The sequence below is a fragment of the Antechinus flavipes genome, chromosome 5, assembly GCF_016432865.1.
Source record: "Antechinus flavipes isolate AdamAnt ecotype Samford, QLD, Australia chromosome 5, AdamAnt_v2, whole genome shotgun sequence".
Classification (NCBI taxonomy): domain Eukaryota; kingdom Metazoa; phylum Chordata; class Mammalia; order Dasyuromorphia; family Dasyuridae; genus Antechinus; species Antechinus flavipes.
The window spans coordinates 91,548,977-91,571,282 of record NC_067402.1 but is presented as its reverse complement, the minus strand read 5'-3'; the positions used below and the strand labels follow the sequence as shown (position 1 = coordinate 91,571,282).

The window sequence follows — 22,306 nt, the reverse complement described above, 5'->3', positions numbered from 1 at the left end:
GGAGTCGACTCTCTAGAAGCTAGCCAATAAGCTGGCGGGGGTGGGCCGTGGCCCGGCCTGCCGCTCTGTCATAGGTCAGGCCCCCGGGCCGGGGTGGGTAGCCCCGGGAGGCAGCCAATCCCGGCTCCTGCAGTGCGGGGAGGAGCCTGCTTTTCTCGGGGGCTTCATTCCACGGCTGCAGCTTCTCCCCTCGGACGAGCCTCGGCGGCCTCGCCCTCCCTCCCCCGCCGGCGCTGGCCTGACCGGTTCGGATCAGGTAACAGCATTGCCCGTCCCCCGACCCGCCCGGTCACTTCGTATGCACGTGACCGCGGGGGCCTCCCCAGGGACTCGTTGTGGGGCGTGCACGCGCGCGTGGACTGATCTGCGTGTGTCTGGTGCTCGTGCGTGCTTGTGTGAGCATTTGGGGCCGCGTGAGCCGTGGCCCTGTTTGTTTTTGCGCGTCTGCCCCTCTGCGTGGAATGGTGTCAAGTGCAAAGAGCCCTCGACGTGGAGTTCCCGGGCTCCTAGCATTCGGAGCTGGCAGAGTCCAGAAGATGGGCTCGAGTCCGGCGCGGCCCCTGATGGCTTTAGCGTGACCTTGACGAGCCACTCCCCCTCCCTGGGCCTCAGTTTCCTGAGCTGTAAAGTAAGACGTTTGGACACCGCTTTCAGCCAGGACACTTCCGACCCTCATCCCACGATCCTGTTGGTGTATAGGTGCTGTGTTTCTGTCTGTGAGCGTGTGTTCTGTGTGTGTGTGGTGTGTGTAACACTTACTAGATTCTAACGGGGCCAGAGTTTCCCCAGAGTGAAACCCCTGAGGCATCTTTGAATGTGGGGGTGGAGTGACAGGTCAGAGCTCCAGGGCTAAGCGCTTGCGCATGAAAGCACACATACATACACACTCGTGCACACGCACACACTGCACACACGCACGCAGGCAGGCACACATTCACCAACAAAAATAATAAGAATGGTGGTGTGGCATCTAGTCATCATAATGCCAGTCCAGGTCCCCATTCCCCAATAACCATATGAACATATTCTTCCCCCATTATGGGGAGTGGGATGAAGGGGCGGGGCAGAAGTAACCTTTAATCCCTCTGGCATCTTCTCAGTTCAAAACGACCACATTCATAGCCCTTGCACTTAGGGAATTTAGGATCTAGTTGGATATTTAAGACCAAAAGATGTTTCACTTAATGGCTTTTCTTATGGGCCCATTCTTATCCTTTCCCCCAGTAAATGCTGAAAGGGAAGGGGAGGAATCAAGATTCTCTCGTGGAGGAGGTGAGGCTAGATCTTGTGGAAAGATGTCTTAAGTTTTAGATGGACTGAGAAAGGGGAGCTTGCTAGATGTAGGGAAGATCTGAAGGGAGGAATACAGGTGGATTGGGAGGTCTTGAGGAACTAGAGAAAAGTTCACATTCTGTGGTAGTTTCCTCAGGGAAGGATGACAGAACAGTAATTTGGGTGTGGGGGTCTGAAAATAGGATGGGTCTTTTTTGTGGGGAATAACAGCTCTTGCTTTTTTTTTTTTTTTTAAGTTTGAGGGTACAGTTGGAGAGTAAAAGCTGACATTAAATCTAATATCCTATCCTATCTGTTGGCTTTGTTGGTGGCTTGGTTGGTGGCCTGCACCTTGGCAGGACAGAAAGAAGGGGTCGGCTCTAAGGAAGGATGTGGTCCAATCAGAGAAACAAACTCAGAAAGGTGGGTGTGACTGAATCAAGACTTCCTGCCTCATCCATTTCATTTCCTTGTACCTTTGGGGCCTGTATTGACCAGAATAGGAGATGTAGTCTTTCTTTGCCCCACTCCCAACCCCATGCCCTCGTGCCACGCTCCAGCAGCCCTCATTGCTCTAGCGTGTGCCTGGCCCTTGCCATCTCTTCTGAAAATAAAGCCCCTTTGTTTCCTCTTCATCCCCCAGACCTCTCCTTGGTGTACAGTGCCTGCCACAGTCCCTTTGTGATCTTTCCAGGCGTTTCCATGGCAGCTGCCTTGGAGCTGGCCCCTGGGCTGAGGCCGCCTCCCTAAGGGGGAAAGGGGCGGGAGGAATGGAATGGGGTAGGAGGTTGGGACTGTAGTCTGAGGAGCTGGGTTTGGCTTGGGTGCTGGGATAGTATGTCTAGGGAGATCATGAATAATGCTCTGTGGGCCTGGCCCTCCTAAAAAGATTCTATGAATGATGGGGAAGGATGTGGGCGTAGAGGAGGTTTAAGCTGAGGTGGAGTGTGGGGCTAGTGCTAAAAAGAGATTCAGATGCCGGGTGGGTGATTACTATGAGCTATCTCACTTTCTTGATTTGAGGACATTTTATCGGGAAAACCAGAGTTCTGGTAGCCTCATTCGGTGATTTTTGGCCTGATCCAGCCTACAGGGTTGCATTTAGCTTCAGCTGTTAACAGGTTCAGGACAGTCACCGGGCTAGTCATTTGTGTTGGGAACATTTGGGATTCTTTCCTTTGTTACCTAACTCCAGGAAAGTATAAGATATTGATGGAGATCAGGATAGTCGTGGTGGTAGGCCTGATGGAGGATGCTGTTAGATGTGTAGGGAAAAGGTAGAAGAACAAGAGAACCACCAAACTATCAGGGGTGTAATATATGCACAGTTAAGGCTGGTCTTGATTTTGACCATTCCTCAGATTTCCTGTTTTCAACAAGGCACACACAAATCTTCCTTTTCTCCACTTCTGTAGATGGTATTTAGAATTCCTTCTAACTCCCCATCCCTTTTTATTCTTCCTACTGTTACCTCTACCTTGAGTATGGTATTCCTATTCCTTTATCCTTTTCTCTTTTGCTTCTTAGTTCTACTATTTATATCAGAACAAAATTGGTTCTCTGAAAGATCAATTCCTATGGGTAAGGATTCTGTCCATGGAGTCAGACATCAAATTTCATAAATGTCTTCATGGGTTAAGAGTAGGTCTTGAAAACATGTAGCATTTCTTTGAATATTCAACTTAGGCATCTGTTATCTAGGAATGCAAACTCTTCTTGGGTCTTTTTGTTTCTTTATACATTCTAACCTCCCTCCTTCTCTGTTTCTGTCTGTTTCTGTCTCTGCCTCTGTGTGTGTCTCTCTTCCAATAATTCAACCTTCTGATGAACAAAGTAGAATTTCCTTTGGGTTATCTGAAACTTTGAAGACTTTAAAGATTTGGGAGATTTGGTGAATAAGTTTATCTTTCTTTATAGCCCCATCTTAATATTCATAGGATCTTAGGAATGAAAAGAAACATTTTATTTTGTTTTTATTCTGAACTTAAGCATCAAATAAAATGAACATTTTCATATTTAAAATAGAACATAAAAAGAGTCTAGTTTCTAAAATAATTTCCATTTCATATAACTTTCTCTTCCCCCTTTTAAGTAAATAATAATTTAGCATGTAACTTTCTTTTTTTTTTTTTTTGACTTCCCTTTGACAAGCTTTATTTTTTTTTAATTTTATTTTATTTAATAATAACTTTGTATTGACAGAATCCATGCCAGGATAATTTTTACACGACATTATCCCTTGCAATCACTTATGTTTCGTTTTTTTCCCTCCCTCCCTCCTCCCCCCCCCCCCCCCAGGATGGCAAGCAGTCCTAGATATGTTAAATATGTTGCAGTATATCTAGATACAATACATATTTGCAGAACCGAACAGTTCTCTTGTTGCACAGGGAGAATTGGATTCAGAAGGTAAAAATAACTCGGGAAGAAAATCAAAAATGCAAATAGTTCACATTCATTTCCCAGTATTCCTTCTTTGGGTGTAGCTGTTTCTGTCCATCATTTCTCCAATGAAACTCAGTTAAGTCTCTTTGTCAGAGAAATCCACTTCCATCAGAATACATCCTCACACAATATCATTGTCGAAGTGTATAATGATCTCTTGGTTCTGCTCATCTCACTCAGCATCAGTCCATGTAGGTCTCTCCAAGCCTCTCTGTATTCATCCTGCTGGTCATTCCTTACAGAGCAATAATATTCCATAACATTCATATACCACAATTTACCCAGCCATTCTCCAATTGATGGGCATCCTTTCATTTTCCAGTTTCTAGCCACTACAAACAGGGCTGCTACAAACATTTTGGCACATACAGGTCCCCTTCCCTTTTTTAGTATCTCTTTGGGGTATAAGCCCAATAGAAACACTGCTGGATCAAAGGGTATGCACAGTTTGATAACTTTTTGGGCATAATTCCAGATCGCTCTCCAGAATGGCTGGATTCGTTCACAACTCCACCAACAATGCATCAGTGTCCCCGTTTTCCCGCATCCCCTCCAACATTCATCATTATTTTTTCCTGTCATCCTAGCCAATCTGACAGGTGTGTAGTGATATCTCAGAGTTGTCTTAATTTGCATTTCTCTGATCAATAGTGATTTGGAACACTCATGTGAGTGGTAATAGTTTCAATTTCTTCATCTGAAAATTGTCTGTTCATATCCTTTGACCATTTATCAATTGGAGAATGGCTTGATTTTTTATAAATTTGAGTCAGTTCTCTATATATTTTGGAAATGAGGCCTTTATCAGAACCTTTAATTGTAAAGATGTTTTCCCAGTTTGTTACTTCCCTACTAATCTTGTTTGCATTCGTTCTGTTTGTACAAAGGCTTTTTAATTTGATATAATCAAAATTTTCTATTTTGTGATTGGTAATGGTCTCTAGTTCATCTTTGGTCACAAATTTCTTTCTCCTCCACAAGTCTGAGAGATAAACTATCCTATGTTCCTCTAATTTATTTATAATCTCGTTCTTTATGCCTAGGTCATGGACCCATTTTGATCTTATCTTGGTATGTGGTGTTAAGTGTGGGTCCTTGCCTAATTTCTGCCATACTAATTTCCAGTTATCCCAGCAGTTTTTATCAAATAATGAAATCTTATCCCAAAATTTAGAATCTTTGGGTTTGTCAAACACTAGATTGCTATAGTTGACTATTCTGTCTTGTGAACCTAACCTTTTCCACTGATCAACTAATCTATTTCTAAGCCAATACCAGATGGTTTTGGTAACTGCTGCTTTATAATATAATTTTAGATCAGGTACAGCTAGACCACCTTCATTTGATTTTTTTTTCATTAATTCCCTTGAGATTCTCGACTTTTTATTGTTCCATATGAATTTTGTTGTTATTTTTCCTAAATCATTAAAATATTTTCTTGGAAGTCTGATTGGTATAGCACTAAATAAATAAACTAATAGATTAGTTTAGGGAGTATTGTCATCTTTATTATATTTGCTCGGCCTATCCAAGAGCACTTAATATTTTTCCAATTATTTAAATCTGACTTTATTTGTGTGAAAACTTTTTTGTAATTTTGCTCATATAATTCCTGACTTTCCTTTGGTAGGTAGATTCCCAAATATTTTATGCTATCAACAGTTATTTTGAATGGAATTTCTCTTTGTATCTCTTGCTCTTGGATTTTGTTGGTGGTGTATAAGAATGCTGAGGATTTATGGCGATTTATTTTGTATCCTGCTACTTTGCTAAAATTATGAATTATTTCTAATAGCTTTTTAGTAGAATCTCTGGGGTTTTCTAGGTATACCATCATATCATCTGCAAAGAGTGATAGTTTGGTTTCCTCATTGCCTACTCTAATTCCTTTAATCTCTTTCTCGACTCTTATTGCAGAGGCCAGTGTTTCTAATACAATATTGAATAATAATGGTGATAGTGGGCAACCTTGCTTCACTCCAGATCTTACCGGGAAAGGTTCCAGTTTTTCCCCATTGCATATGATGCTTACTGAAGGTTTAAAATATATGCTCCTAACTATTTTAAGGAAAAGTCCTTTTATTCCTATGCTCTCAAGTGTTTTTATTAGGAATGGCTGTTGGATTTTATCAAATGCTTTTTCTGCATCTATTGAGATGATCATATGGTTTTTGTTTGGTTGGTAGCATATAACTTTCAAAGCTACCCTTGCTTGTATTTCCTTCCGACCTTCCTGTGTGTATGTGTGTGTATTAAAAAATTGCTTCAATGACCTTTTTATATTTTTTGGACCTTAATGCTAGTTGTCTTCCCTTTCCCCCCTCAACTAAAATTTCCAAAATTGTTGAATTTTCCAAATTGTAGAAAGAGAAAAAGAAAGGAAGGAAGGAAGAGAAATATTAACTCATAAAAAATACATAGTCAAAACAAATTCCCAATTGGATGTATCTGAAAATGTATGTCTCATTCTGTACTTTGATTCCATAATCTCTTTGTCAGGAAGTAGATTTCATGCTTCTTCATCTGGCCTCTGAAATTGTGGTTGGTCATTCCATTCAGAGTTCTTAAGTCAAAAGTTGTTTTTGTTTGACAGTAATTTTTTTTAAAGTTGTTCTTCTAATTCTGCTTATTTTATGCTGTATGAATTTATATAAATTTTCCAAGGTTTCTATGAAACTGTCTCTTTCATTTCTAAAAATGCAGGAATATTCCATTAATTCATACATAACATCTTCAGCCATTCTCCAACTGATATACACATCTTTTATTTTCTAGTTCTTTGCTCTAACAAAAAGAGCTGATATATGTATGGATCCTTTTCCCTTCTTTATACCTAGCACATAGGCCAAATAGTGCTCTCTCTTCAATGGGCATAATCCATTTAGGAACTTTTCAGGAATAGCTTCATTCTTTCAGAATGAAAGATTTAAAGCAACTTCTGTGTGGGAAAATGAAGAAATGCATATAGTTCTCAATATTTTTACAAAAACTATAGCCATGTATTAATGCACAGAGAAGTTATGTTAATAAGAATTATTATTAATAAGAAAAATTAAAGATGCTAAACATATCCTTTACAGATAACAAAATTTAAATGGTGATTAATGCAGGGAACACAAACAACATATACAAACCCAAGTAAAGACATACATAATAATGGCATCCTAAATAATGAATAGGTTAAGGAAAAAATAAAAATAACTATATGAAAGAGAATGATAATGATGTGATATCTGTTGTACCATAATTTCTGGGATTTGGTTACAGCAACATAGAAGATAAAATAAATTTCTAAGAATATGCATAAAAGTAAAATAGAAAAACAGAAAACTCATGAACTGCAAAATTTTTAATTCAACAAACTCAAAATAAGTATATAAGAGGAAAATTTGAAAATTAAAGTAGAAGTAGAAACATAGGAAAATCAAACCAAACCAAAAAAAAAAAAAAAAAACCCTCCTGAAACTATAGAACTGATACATAGTAAACAATAGTTCTTTAAAAAGACTAACAAAAATGATAAAACTTTAGCTAACCCGATTAGAAGAAAGAAAATGAAATCAACATTATAAAAATATGAACAAGATGAAGTCACAAGAAGAAGAAATAAAATTATCAGTATTTTTATCCAAGCAAACTGAAAAATTTAAAAGAGAAATTAACACCAAAATGTTCAAAACACCCCAATTAACAAAATATCAGATTATCTGTTTCAGAAAAGAAAATTGAAGTAATTCAAAATTAACTTCCAAAGAAAAAGATGCATTTATAGGCAAAATTCCCTCAAACTCTTGAATAATTAATATCCATACTATATTAATCTCAAAATTTTAGAGAAAACACTTATCAAACTCATTTTATAAGATAAATGTAACTCTAACGCATACACTAGGCAAACTTAAAGTAAAAACTATAGAACAATATTGTTAATGAATACATATTCAAAAATTTCCATTAAAATCTGGCAAAAAAGACTACAGCAATAAATCCCCCAAAACATTCACTAAAATCAAATTGGATTTATTCTCGGGATTCAATAAATCATTCAACATTAGGAAACACAGCAAGACATCCAAAATAATATGATTAGATCAGTAAATGCAAGTGAAAAGAAAAAAAAAAAATGCAAAGCATAGCCACTTAGCACCTATTCCTATTTCCTATCTTATCCTTATCAAAAACTACAATCTGTATGGAACTGAAAATTTCTGGCTTTCATAGTAAATAAAAAGAGTAAAGCAAGAATGCCCCTTTCTCTACTGTTTTTTGACATAGTTTTAGATGTGCTAAAAAGAACAGAAATAAAAAGATACTCAAGGCAAAAAGACAAGCAAAGAGGAGACCACAGTAATCCTATTTGCTGGTGACATTATTTACTCAAGAAGTCACAATTAGCCAAGAAATTAATTGAAATAATTGTTGACTTTAGAAAAGCAGCAGAAGCTCTGATATTATTGATACTTTTTGTTTTTATATCATATTTATTTCAAAATATATCATTCCTCATCTCCTCTACAAATTGAGCAAAGATTAGAAAAGGAAAAGAAAAACACGTTCAGCAAAACTAACCAGTACATTGCTGTGTCTAATACTGTATGTCAGTAATAGTTCAGTTATTTGAAACCATTTTATTTTGTCCTCCTGAAGTCTTCTCCTTAGGGTAAATGTCCTCATTTTCTTCATTTGTTCTTAGAAGCCATTTGCCATCTTGACTGTCCTTCCCTGGACATTCTTTACTACCAATTTCTTAAAATATGGCACTCTGAACTGCATATGGTATTCTAAAATTTATATGAACTAGGACAAAACACAATAGAACTTTCACTTGTTCTGGATAACCTACTTCTATTGGTAGCCAAGGGTCCCCTTTGGGCTGCTTTGTCACACTATTGACTCTTACTGAGTCACTGAGAAGACCCCAGGTTTTTTCAAATATGTCAAAACTTCCCAATTTGTACTTCTGAATTCGTTCTGAACCAAAGCATAAAACTTTACAGTTGTCTTAGTTAAATTTCATTTTATTAGATTCAGCCTTTCTAGCTTAACTTTCTGAAAATCTCTTTGGAGCCTAAGTTTTTTCCAATTAGCTGTTCCTCCTGATTTTGAGTCATTTGTAAATTTGGTAGTCATGTATGCTTGTCTTGTTGTTTATGGTAACCATTTACAAAGGTAATGAACCGTTATTAAACTTTGATCAAGAGGAATACAGGGGTTTGAAAGCCTCTTGGAAAGGATTAAATGATAAATTATGCACATGTAAGATGTTATTATGTTGGTGAGTTTTAAAATCCATCATTTCTTTCCTGTCTCATAGGCCATCCAATTTTCCCAGTCCACTGACCTATATGTTAAAGGACAGGGGTCAGAACTTGTGGTAATGACTCAAGACGCATCTACCGACAGAGATTTCCCTCTGAGTGGTTGTTCAGGTAAGTAAGGAAATGAGCAAAGACTAGAACCTTGGCACCTTACCCAAATTCATTTCTCTCATTGTCTCTCTTAGTCCTCTGTTCCTTAACTCTACATTCACCTCTCAGCCTCTTTCAGCTAGATGCTTGCTATGTTGCCTGGATCTTTCCTTACCCAGAGGGTGGGAGAATGATAGGATTTTTTTAAAAACTCATTTTAAAACACTCTTCTTCCATTTTCTATTATTCTGTTTTAGGTTTTCAGTAGAATCTATGTCTTGTATTTGATATAGGCACCTGGGCAAATTCATCTGGAGAGGTTTGACTCTAGTCATAGCATTGCCATTAACAACCATGAGACTTTGAGCAAATCACTTCAACCCCTGTATCTCATTTTTTGCTTATTTGGAGAATAGGGATAATAAAACTTTATGGGGGATTACCACAGCAGAATAATGAAATAGATTCCCAGAGTGTCAGGGTTGGAAGAAACCTTATATGTCCTTCATTAGAACCCTACCATGATGTATTCTGATGGAAGTGGATTTCTATGACAAAGAGACCTAACTGAGTTTCAATGGATAAATGATGGACAGAGACAGCTACACCCAGAGAAGGAACACTGGGAAATGAATGTGAACTATTTGCATTTTTGATTTTCTTCCCGAGTTATTTTTACCTTCTGAATCCAATTCTCCCTGTGCAACAGGAGAACTGTTCGGTTCTACAAATATGTATTATATCTGGGATATACTGCAACATACTTAACATATATAGGACTGCTTGCCATCTTGGGGGGGGGGTGGAGGGAGGGAGGGGAAAAAACGAAACATAAGTGATTGCAAGGGATAATGTTGTAAAAAATTACCCTGGCATGGACTCTATCAATACAAAGTTATTATTAAATAAAATAAAATTTAAATTAAAAAAAAAAAAGAACCCTACCATGAAATAGGAATCCTCTCTCTGTCATTCTGAAAAGTGAACCTCATCTCTGCTGGAACATAGCCAATAATAGAGAATGTATGACCCACCAACTGTCTCAATTTCCAGTTCTGAGTTGCCAGTTTTATCCCCCAAACAATGATTCCTTAAAAAGGTGTTAAACCAGTTCCCTGAAGGCCTTCTCAGCAGGTATATTACTGACAGGTGGAGACGGGAATGCCAAAAACCTGTCTCCCTACCTACCTAGTTCTCAGCTATGCAGCATTGCATCTATGCAGATGCAAAGGGGTATACATAGAATACAGCTGAAAAACAAGAAAGAATTCAAGAAAGCACCAAGAGGAATGAAGAAGGACCTCTTGAGGCCCTTTCTGAAATGATATAAAACAAAGGGAATAGCCTCTGGAAAACAATTATATGACATCTGTCTTAATCTGGCCTATTTTCCCTGGTGATGACAGGAAGCAAGTATGGGAAATTCGCTGAGGAGTGGGGTTTTATTTTTATGGTGGTTGTTAAACTTTTTCTTGGCCCACCAGCATGGGCTGTATTTTTAAAAGGTCTGTGTGTCCTTTCTGGGACCCTCCTTGGCCTGCTCAGACCCATAAAGTGAGCAGTGAGATAGAACAGGCAAAGATCAGTGCAAGAGATCTACTCTGCCTCTGCAGTCCAGGGTTTCAAATGCAGGGCCCAAATTTAACTTTTCTTTCTGTCTTTCTAGGCTTCACCTTTCTTTCTCCTTTCCCCTTTCTTTCGACTCTTCCTTTCCATGCTCTTCTCCCTTTTGTCCTCTTCTTCATTCCTCCATGCCTTCTCATTCTCATCTCTTTATTTCCATCTTCCTTTCAGTTTTCTCTTCTCATTTTCTCCTCCACATTAATAGTTTTCTCTCCTTTTTCCCCTTCCCATTCACTAGTCTTTCTCTGCTATCTTTCTTATTCCTATGCACTTTTTATTCTTCCCCTCTTTCTACTTCATGCCTTCCTCTTTTCTATTCGAGAATCAATTACTGAGAATCATTTCTGTCCATCTCCTATTTTTTAGCAAGTGACAGCAGCATCATGGTGAAGATCAAATGGGAGAAGCAGGAGTGGCTTCCCCAGGCCCTGGAGGCTCCTGCGATTCTGCCAGAGAAGGACAAGGAGAATATCTTCCAGCATGCTCTGAGTCATCCACTTCGCCAGGCTTTGGGGAAGTCTCGAACCCCAGGAGGGTGGGAGGAGGCCCAAGGCCCTGGCCGAATTCCCAGTGCTCAGTGGTTGGGAGGGTCAACCGGCCGTGGGTCCACAGCAGCCCCCACACCTCTTGGCCCACAGTTTCCAGTAGGGGAGGGACACTTTACATGTCCAGACTGTGGGAAGAGATTTAGTTGGTGGTCTTCACTCAATATCCACCAACGCACTCACACAGGAGAGAAGCCTTATCACTGCGGCAAGTGTGGCAAGAGCTTCAGCCAGAAGCCAAACCTAGTTCGGCACCAAAGACACCACACGGGTGAGCGTCCCTTCCACTGCTCTGAGTGCGAGAGGCGCTTTAGCCAGAAGCAACATCTGCTCAAACACCAGAAGACACACTCCCGCCCCGCAGTTCACTCCTGCTCTGAGTGTGAACGACGCTTCCGCCACAAAGTTGCCCTGCGTGTCCACCAGAGGACCCATGCCCGTGACCGTCAGCTGGCCCACGCTGAGCTGCAGAAGCTGCTAAGAGACAAGATTACCCGGAAGTCCCGCCAGCCTCCATCAGCATCACAAGAACTGCCAGGGTGTCCCTGGGTGGAAGCTGGTGGAGAGTGGAGGCCGGGACCATCTGCTAAGGCTCGGACCTCTGCTGCTGGGTCCGGGGAGCAGCGCCAGTTCATCTGTAATGAGTGTGGGAAGAGTTTCACGTGGTGGTCATCCCTGAACATTCACCAACGGATCCATACAGGGGAGCAGCCCTATGCTTGCCCAGAGTGTGGGCGGCGCTTCAGCCAGAAGCCCAATCTGACTCGACACCTCCGTAACCACACGGGCGAACGACCCCACCTGTGCCCTGATTGCGGCCGGGGCTTTCGTCAGAAGCAGCATCTGCTCAAACACCAGCGCACACACCGAGTTGGGGAGAAGGCTTCGCTGTGCCCTGGCTGTGGGGAGAGCTGCCCCAGCCGGGCAGCCCTGCGAGCCCACCAGAGGGCCCATGCTGCCTCCAAGCTGCTCCACGGGGCAGCCCTCCGGGGCCGGATGGTGGTGGCCGTGGCCAGTGGGGAACCGGGGTCAGCCTTAATGCCGGCTTCGGAGTATGCCCTGGGCTTCCCTCTGCAGCTGCCGCCGGCTTCCCAGGCCCTGCAAGGGAATGAGCTTGTCTTGCTGGACGGAGAGCCGCGCTGGGGCCAGGGCCCAGTAGGCATGTCCCAGGCAGCAGGAGGAGCCCCTTCATCCGGCACTGCTGAGCAGCGTCAGTTCATCTGCAACGAGTGTGGCAAGAGCTTCACCTGGTGGTCTGCGCTCACCATCCACCAGCGGATTCACACGGGGGAGCGGCCCTACCCTTGCCCAGATTGTGGGCGGCGCTTCAGCCAAAAGCCCAACTTGACTCGGCACCAGCGGAACCACACAGGCGAGCGGCCTTATCTATGTGCTGATTGTGGCAAGGGCTTCAGCCAGAAGCAGCACTTGCTTAAACACCAGCGTGTCCATAGAGCAAGGGGCCAGGTGGTGCTTGCTGCTGCTCACAGCATCAAGGAGGAACCCTAACGGATGGGGCTGAGACTCAGGAAGTCTCCGTACCTGGGGATTGTGTGCATGTGTGTGATGGGGAGGGTGGGGGATGGGCAGGGGTTATAGTTGACCTACTTGCTTGGACAGAAGACCCTTGAGAGCAGTAACTTTCCTGGGGAGGTTTCTTCCCGACCCTAACTCAAGAGGCAGAGGCTTTTCTTCAAGGCTTAGAAACTTATCCTCTGAACAGGTTGTGGATGAGTTCTGAATGACCTGGTAACTTGAGTACAGTGGGGTTGGGTTAGGCCAGGTAATTAACTCCAGTGACTTCTCCCTGTTTCTGTTCCCATCCTTTTTTTTTTTCCAGGGGACACACAGTGACTCTAGATGGGGGTAGCATCCTAGGGAGGAACATTCACAAATACTTGTAGAAATTCAAAGGCATGGGAAGCCTAGGAGGAAGGCCAAATTGGTTTTAGCCAGGTACTAATATGAACTATCCTGGTCTATACTGGCCCAGAGAATAGGTACTCCAAAGAGAAGGAGTCTCCAAAGCTTCACTAAGATGCATCATTAATATTGGAAGTCAGAAGTCTTCTAATGATACAGATGGGAAGAAGGAGCTGTCCTAGCCTGTCCCGCATGGACCTGTTGGGAGGCCTGGTCCAAGAGCAGTGAGGAGGTGCCTGATTGGGGTTTGATACTATAGAGCAGGGGTCCTCAAACTTTTAAAATAGGGGGCCAGTTCACTGTCCCTCAGACTGTTGGAGGGCCGGACTATAGTAAAAACAAAAACTTTGTTTTGTGGGCCTTTAAATAAACTTCATAATCCTCAGCTGCTGCATCTGGCCCACAGGCCATAGTTTGAGGACCCCAGATATAGAGGTTCCAGAAGAATAGCAATGTCACATGTCATTTAGAGAACAAAATGGTACCCAAGGGAGGGTGAAGATAATTTACTTGGTTCTTTATCAAGAATGTTTCAGAACAGAATAATGAAGGATTGAATACTTCAAATGGTCTGAGTGCTCATTTCCTTTTCTCTCCCTTACCTCTACTTGCTAAATCTCCAGGACTCCTGACCTTATTTGTTTTCTTCCAAGAAGGCCCCCTCAAGAAAATTCTCTTTTTTTTCTGCATATCATACATATGCTCAGTGGGAAGCAATAATCCCTCTTCCTCCTTATTCCTGGAGAAAGAGACTAAAAAACCAGTTTACTCAACCATCTCAAGTCAAAGGCTGAAGATGCTGAGATATACTGAGATATGGTTGAGATGTGCTTTGATTTAGTGGCTGTCAGGCAGTGAGGGGGCAATCTAGGGGAAAGTAGGTGATTGGGGTTGGGTGTTAGTGGAATTCTTAATGGTCCTTGCCACTATTTGGGATTGGGAGTGGAGTAGGGGTGGGGGTTAGCATTAGGTTGATAGAGATTGTTGGTACAACTTGCCCTAAGGAAAAGTGCATGATCTTATGTTGTTGTTGTTGTTTTTTGGGGGGGTAGGGAGTTGGCCATAAATGGGTGGGACCTGTGGCTTCATTTTTATACTAAACTCCACAATATGGAACAATTTTCCACTGATATAGATTAATAACTCATCTGTAATGTAGTATCTTGAGGATTTGCCTGAGCACCAAAAGATTAAATGACTTGCCCTGCATCCAACAGCCATTATGGACAAAAGCAAGATTTAAACTAATTTCCTAGCTCCAAAGTTTGTCTTCTATCCACTAGACTGTGATGCTCTTTAATTATGATAATCTTTTACTAGTCATTTTCTCATTTCTCTTTTTAAATCAAGCTTGATTATTGGCAAGCATTCTCACGAGAAAATGTGACCTTTCATATTGACCTCTGGCCCCAAGAATTCCACAATCCCAAACACTTTGGCATATTGCAGATCTACTTCAGAGAGGATCTAGTTATGTTCTTGTCATGATGGGTGCTTGTCAGTTGGGCGGCTGGTACATTATACAGGAATTGGTGAGGGCCACTGGCTGCTGCTCAATCTGGCATATAGTGATTCCTCAGGGTGAGTTCTCACTGCTTCTGACTGGCCAGAGCTGTGGTAAGTAGGTGTCACAAAGGACAAAACTAAAGTGTTGGAGTCATTAGGTTCTATTAAGCAGTTTTATTTGCTAAAACCTCACAGGTATCAGTCCAAGATGAGAAAGATTCATTATTGGCTTCATAGGGTGTTCCATGTAGGGAGCGAGGCAGTGGTAGCAGAACAGATTGAGAAGAATTTTTCCTTGCTGAAATATAGCAAATGTTTTGTCAGTCAGGTATTGACCCATTTCTAATGACAATTTTTTGTTTTTTTAAAGGGTGAAGTAGATTACAGTGGTCATGATAGCTGGGCATGGTGGTTCTTGATCCTTTGGTTACTTTGATCTGCCTGGACAAAGTCAATCTTCTGGTACTTCTGGTTCTATGTCTAGGAACAATTGGGCCTTGTTTAACTTGAAATTCACCTAGTCACAGTAACCTCATAATGGATCAGTTGTGTTCCTACACTTCTTGTTTCTGTCTCTTGACATGAGCATGTTAACAAGCCGTACAAATGGAATAAGTTTTTCCTTTGGAATACTCTTAAATATTTAGGGCAGGAAGTCTTAACCTATGGAATAATATTTATAAATGCCTACATTAAAATAGATTGTAGAAGAAAATAGTTATATTAAAATGTAGTTGTGACCAGAAACAAAAACAACACAACAACAACAAAAAAAAAACCTTCATATATGTAAAGGTTGAGAACCTCTGGGACTAGGGAAAACACATTGCTCTATTTCTCCAGTATCATATCCCTGAACAGAATTCTCTGATCTGGGTTAGGGCATTGCTTCTCCTTGAGATTTGGAATCTTACCTTCAGAACTTTATTCATACCTACTTTTCAGATTCTCAGTAAAACTCCTTCAAGCATGGTTCTCATACCAGAGGACAGCCATGAAAATGTTCATAGGAAAGTCTTTCATTTTCTCTTCACAAGCTCCCTGTGAGGAAAATAAGAGTAATTATTTCCATTGAGGATCAGAGAAATGGGTATTCTGCGTCACAAAATGACCATGTGTGATTGTTAGTGATGGTAGCCTCCTACCTTCTCTAACTGGGAGACAAGGCTGGGATGCTCTTGATTCAGAAAATAATAGAATTGAATGCTAAGCAGTCTGGGGTTTTAGATCCATGAGGGCTGGACACTTCACATAAGGGGCAGAATCTGAGCTGGAATTTGAAGAATGGATAGGTTTTGGACAGAGTAGACTAGACTAAATAAAGGGATGAGGACATAATGCCCGAGTTGTTTGGGAAGTCAGTGAATCACAGAATTATAGATGCTTGAAATTGGCGGGAACCTTAGAGGTTATTTATTGCCTTCACATGAATCCCCGTTTTGCTGCTCTTGGTTGCTCAGACTTCTAGTTGCAGAAAATTCATGTCTCCTAGCGCTGGCTCTGTTTCTTACATGACAGCTCTTCAGATAACTGAAGGTTGTGACTGTGTTCCCTCTTCAATTATTTTGGTTCCTTGAACCTGTATATCCTATAGTTTCAAGGCATTCTGGTCACCAAACTCCATAGAACCCAATTTTTAAAATGTTCTTTTTAAAATGTGCTCAGCATTAAAACACAATTCTCTAGCTCCAAATAGTCTTTCTTATTTTGAATCATATGGGTTCATTCAGAAAATACAGGCCAGTCTAACTGACTTTATTCTTTTTGATAGGTTTTGACAGTAGAAAAAGTATCTGCCAAACCAACCAACCAACCAAGTACTAGGTTAAATATATCAAATTGTATGTTTTTATATTTTATATTTGATAAGGAAGTCTGTTCCAGGGGTAGTGAGCAAAGAAGGAGCACTGACTCTCAGCAAAGCAGGCAAGCTTCATGGAGGAGATGAGATTTCAGAGGGTTTTTTTTTTTTTTTTGCTTATTTTTTTAATCAAAAGTAGTTTTGCAGAATAGATGATTTTAAGCTGTTTGTCAAAGGGTCTACTCCACCCCTCCTACCCCACCCCACACTCCTGCTAATTTTTACACGACAGGCCCCTGTATTTATCTACCATCAATGGAAAACAGGATTAAGATCTCCAATACTTTAGAAAAATAAGAGAAGTGCTATAAATTGTTGGCTGCCATGGTGATGCCAGTCACCATGAAAACCAACATTGGGGTGATACTTGGCAACAGAAGCATTCATATTCAGTGGGAAGGTCTGGTAGAATACTTGGCATTCATAATGATTTTGACATGGAGCAGAGAAGGGGTCCCATTGAGACTTGGCAGGATGGAATTAGGCAAGCTCTTTTAAGAGCGCATCCTTCTTGAATATTGAGTTCACTAAAGATAAAAGTCCTCATGTTGTTTAAGGAGGGAGGATTGGAAAAACAAAATTGTATCAAAAATGTCCCATAGAACTGGGACAGAAAAGAAAGTACTGAATTATATTGCTCAGAAGACTTAGGTTTGGGTTTTGGGATTGGTAGTGAGGGGGATTGGTACTGGGAATGTCCTGGAATGATTTGCTACCAGTGGAAATTTGGGTATCTCGTATCCTCATCTTCCACTTTCTCATATTCTCCTCATCCAAGGATGCTGGTAGGATCACTTCTGCTGAGGAAGTTGGGAGGATGATAGACACCTCTTCCCTCTGACAGCCAAAGAGAAGTAGCTGTCAAAGGAGCAAATGGCAAAAGCGAGGAGCTGAATAGACTTATGCTTATGGAAGATTGCAGTGGTATCAAACTCAAATAGAAACACACTGAAGGTGGTATATTGACTCAGAAAACCACAAATTACCATTACCCATGTTTTATATTTGTATTTATTTCGCTAAATATTTCCAGATTACAATTTAATCTGGTTCTGGAAGCAGTGTGTTGTTTGATGCTTGTGACCGACTGGATTCACTTAGACTTGACCCTGGAAGTTAGCTAACTCCATGAGGGCTCGAGTGGGCAATTTGAACTTCCTGTTGCCTCCAGCTCTGAATGTGGTATCCTGCACATAGGAAGTCATAGAGATTTGTTTTCATCACTGAGTCCCTCAGACAAAATATCCTAAGAGGTCTTTGGGATTCACAAAATTGATATCCATATCCCCTACTCTGCTAGGATTAATCGGGTAGTGATTATGTTTATGGATAAAGAGAATGGAGGCTAGTTCTTAAGTATAAAACATGGGACTTAGATTAGATGCTTGCTAAGATTCCAGCTCTGATTCTCTGATTCCTGGCTCTGTCTTCTGCTTGCTCTCCACTGACTCTGGTGTTTTCTTCTTTTGTATAATATAATGGTTCTCTGGGAACAGGTTTCTTGGGGAGGTTTCTGCAGGCAGCCTTAGTTTCAGTTCAAAGTAATAATCCCCTCAAATGCAGCTAGCTGATAAAATCCAAACATTTATTTTCTTCTTCCAAGTCTTATCTTTTTCCTTGGGCCCGGTTAGCTTTCTTAGAGGACTCTATCCTTCCTTAGTTCCAAGAGCTCTTGCAGCTTGTCCTTTGTTGCCTCCAGCTCCCTCTGAATCTTGATTCTGAATCTTCACAACTATTGCCTCCACTCACTCCTGGCTCTCAATCTCCCAGAGTGCTCTTTGGCTCTGAGAGCTTCTTGCTTATATGCTGTACATTGAGTACGCATCAATCATATATCACTGGGAAACCATTATTTGTTGTAGGATTAAATCAATTTTAAACTAGATTTAAACATTGTCTCCTCAATTCTACTTAGTACCTTGTTTCAAGTTCTGGCCCATAACATCTCCTTGTAGGATCAGATCAATCCGACTGAACCATGCTAAATTAGATAATTATTGTCTCTATCAATTCTAATAACTTAACACTTTGTAAGGATTCCAACAACTGACCAGTGTATTCTGTCTCTCTCTAGGTCCTGAAATGTTACCTGTCAGTAAGCTGTGACTCACTTTGTATCAGCAATTGAATATTGCAAGTTAGGGGCCTGAGCTGAACAGATACCTTATGTCAATGCCATGTTTCATTGGCACCTAAGATCTTAAATGCTTCACTGTCTAGGGCGCTGAGAGCTTGTCAGGATGAGTGTTCAGACAAAACCCTGCCTACAGTTTGGTAGATGACCTCACACTGTTGCTGACACTAAAAAAGGAAAAAAAGGATCACTTGTGGCCAGTGTAGTATTGAGTACCTCAGAATTTAGTTGGACTGAAATTCAGATTTCAGAAATAGAGTCCATCACTGGCCTTTCAGCCTTTCCTGCTTGGTAGTGTTTGCCAAAGCTTGTGCTTTACTGACATGCTTTTTGAAAACTCAGGGACTACCTCCAAGTCACTGGGAAGTATCAAAATTGGACTTCTGTGAAACTCCGATGTTCCCCTATAAAACTTCCTACTAGACTAGTATGCCTTGAGGACTAGCAAAGATTACCCATCTACATTCACTCCCCCAGGACAATTTCTTTCTCCTCAATGTTTGTCTCTTGGAGACCCTTTAACTTCAGGCCCCAGACTCCCACAAAAGTGTGCTAGGTAGCTCCACCTTACTCTTGCTGAGATCTCTGTCACCTGATGAGCTGGGCACCAGGGGCTTTCTTATTCAGCTTTGAAGGAATCCATGTTTAACTTGGGACTCCTTGAAACTGGTGGCCATTTTTTTTTTCCTTTCAGCCAGATAATTTATGGAAACACGTCAGGGTTAAACTCTACTGTGGATCCCCAGGCAGAACATCTGGTGCTTGCAGTGACCATGCTGGGGGAGATTCTGCTCCTGGTGACTGGGATCTGGGTCTCCAAGATGGGACCAGGCAGCCTGACTTAAAAGGCTGCTCTGCCCATAAAGTCCCTACAAACTATCCAAGCAAGAGAGAGTAACTAAGCCTCTTGTCCATACTATTCTTAGTTTGTCTTTCAGGAATTATCTTCTCTTTGAAGGCTTCCCTCAGTGTACATCTTAACACATGGTCTCCTACATAAACATGCTGGTAGAGAACAGAGAGGGAACACAGTATGTTTTTTCCTAGGCCCACCCTCCACACCTTCAGCAAAGGTGCTGAGTGACAGGGTAGCTGCCTGGCTGAGCTAGGTCTAGAATCCAGGACTTTCTTTCCTGCCCTCTTTCCATCAATTATGAAGCTTCAATGTTATTATCTCAATATTCCCTTCCCCCGACAATCACCCATCTCTCTTTTATTTTTAGTATAAACTATTCTGAAAAGGGCTAAAAATATAGATGACGTCCTTGGGTATGCTGCTGTTTGTTCTTTTAAAAACCTTGTCAGTGAAGTGCCCTCCTTTTCACAGGATGAGAGATATCAGAACTGGAAATGAGCTTAGAGATTATCTGGTTCAACTCCCTCCTTGTATCAGGTGAAAGAATAGAGGTCCCCAAGAAGGAAATCAATTACCCAAGATCTTCTAGAAAGTTCACATCAGAGTGACTTCAGAATCCGCATTCCCCAGGCCCAAGGCTCCTTGTGCTATAACTGTGGTTCTGATTCCTGTCAAACCTTTTAACTGGAGATGAAAGATGTCAATGGGCACCCCATCTATGCTTCAGCCTCTCCAGGTGCAAGAGAGGTTTTTGACTAGCCTTGTACCTTAACACAGATCAGGAGGGAGGGCATCCTCATAATCAGTGCTACACAGACCTACCTTAAAGGTCACTGACTTTAACCTCCTTCCTAATGCTGAAATTTCATGTATCAAGCCAGACAGCCTCTGCTTGCACACTTCAAATGATGGAGAACTTCCTCTCTCCAGATGACCTATTTTAGGTCAGCAATGCTCTGGGAAGAATGATTTCAGAAAGACACCCTCCCTCGCCCCCTTTTAAAATCCTCTTACTGATTTTTGAGGTTCTATATTAGAGATTCAATCATCAGGGTTAAGCTTTGCCCTTTCCTTGAAGATATCTTTTCAAAATAAAATACCCTGAAGGTCGGCATTGGGGGAAGGACCACAAACTCCTAAGACTGAGTACTGATTTTGTAATCTAAGGGACTGGTTTCAAATCCTGACTCTGCAATTATAGTGTGACCTTAGGCAAATCATTTACTCCTACGGGGCCTGTAAAGTGAGATTCTGAAATCCCACATGGACACTCTCCATCTATGAATGAACTTAGAAAAGGAAGGGAAGGGAACTCCAACAGATAATGGGAATCACTGAAGAAGTCTTCATGCTGAAGTTTGACAATTTTGTTGTAGGCTAATCCTGCTGGGTATGGATACACACACTCTACCCATATAAACACATATGGGTGTGTGTGTGTGTGTTTGTGTGTGAATCCTATGTAAAATACATGTGAAATACATGTATAGGTTCTCTGCTCAGTGTGTAAACTTTAGAGATGATCCCTAAGGAGCTAGAAGGAAGGCAAGGAAATAATTTTTCCATCATGAGGATCATTCTTGAACAACTTAAGTGCCTGGGTCTCTCTCAGTTGTGCTACTGAGCTGAGAAGTCACATTCATTTGCATTGGAAAGAGACTATTGATGATATTTTAACTCTAGTTTTTTTTTTTTTTTTCATAAATATAACTCTTTATTGACAGAACTCATGCCAGGATAATTTTTTACAACATTATCCCTTGCACTCACTTCTGTTCCGACTTTTTCCCTCCCTCCCTCCACCCCTCCCCCAGATGGCAAGCAGTCCTATACATGTTAAATATGTCACAGTATATCCTAGATACAATATATGTGTGCAGAACTGAACAGTTCTCTTGTTGCACAGGAAGAATTGGATTCAGAAGGTAGAAATAACCCAGGAAGAAAAACAAAAATGCAAATAGTTTACACTCATTTCTCAATGTTCTTTCTTTGGGTGTAGCTGCTTCTGTCCATCCTTGATCAATTGAAACTGAGTTAGATCTCTTTGTCAAAGAAATCAGAATACATCCTCAAACAGTATCGTTGTTGAGGTATATAATGATCTCCTGGTTCTGCTCATTTCACTTAGCATCAGTTCATGTAAGTCTCGCCAGTCCTCTCTGTATTCATCCTGCTGGTCATTTCTTACAGAACAATAATATTCCATAACATTCATATACCACAATTTACCCAGCCATTCTCCAATTAATGGGCATCCATTCATTTTCCAGTTTCTGGCCACTACAAACAGGGCTGCCACAAACATTTTGGCACATACAGGTCCCTTTCCCTTCTTTAGTATCTCTTTGGAGTATAAGCCCAGTAGTAGCACTGCTGGATCAAAGGGTATGCACAGTTTGACAACTTTTTGAGCATTGAACTCTAGTACTTAAACCCAAACAGGACTAGATCATGAAAGTCCAGTGTAGCTTTCCCATTCTGTGAATTTGTATCAGGTTCCCTTTTCAGATTTCCATACTACCAAAGGGCACAATATCCATAGCATAATTTACTGACTTGAATCCAACAATTTGACAAAAGTTAATAAGCATCAACAGTGTGCAGAGAACACCATGCTAGGCCCTTGGCTTGAAGATACCAATTTAAACTCCATGGAATGTTGGTTCTGGGAGGGTATTTCAGAACAGTTTAACTCCTTTGTTTCTTGAATTAAAAGTGTTTTTATTGATA

At 41.2% G+C, this 22,306-nt stretch overlaps 1 protein-coding gene across 3 annotated transcripts; it reads left to right on the top strand.

Moving 5' to 3' along the window:
• The first annotated feature begins 152 nt into the window (after positions 1-152).
• Positions 153-22,306, top strand: ZNF775 (zinc finger protein 775). Of its 3 annotated transcripts, none has more exons than XM_051961804.1 (3): positions 153-256; positions 9,032-9,146; positions 11,115-22,306. In XM_051961804.1, exons 2-3 carry the CDS (start codon positions 9,095-9,097, stop codon positions 12,800-12,802), a joined length of 1,740 nt encoding a protein of 579 aa, XP_051817764.1. In that variant the 5' UTR covers positions 153-256; positions 9,032-9,094; the 3' UTR covers positions 12,803-22,306. The 3 variants fall into 3 exon arrangements, with proteins under 3 accessions (XP_051817764.1, XP_051817762.1, XP_051817763.1); XM_051961802.1 differs by lacking the exon at positions 153-256 and adding an exon at positions 267-628; XM_051961803.1 differs by lacking the exon at positions 153-256 and adding an exon at positions 645-1,695.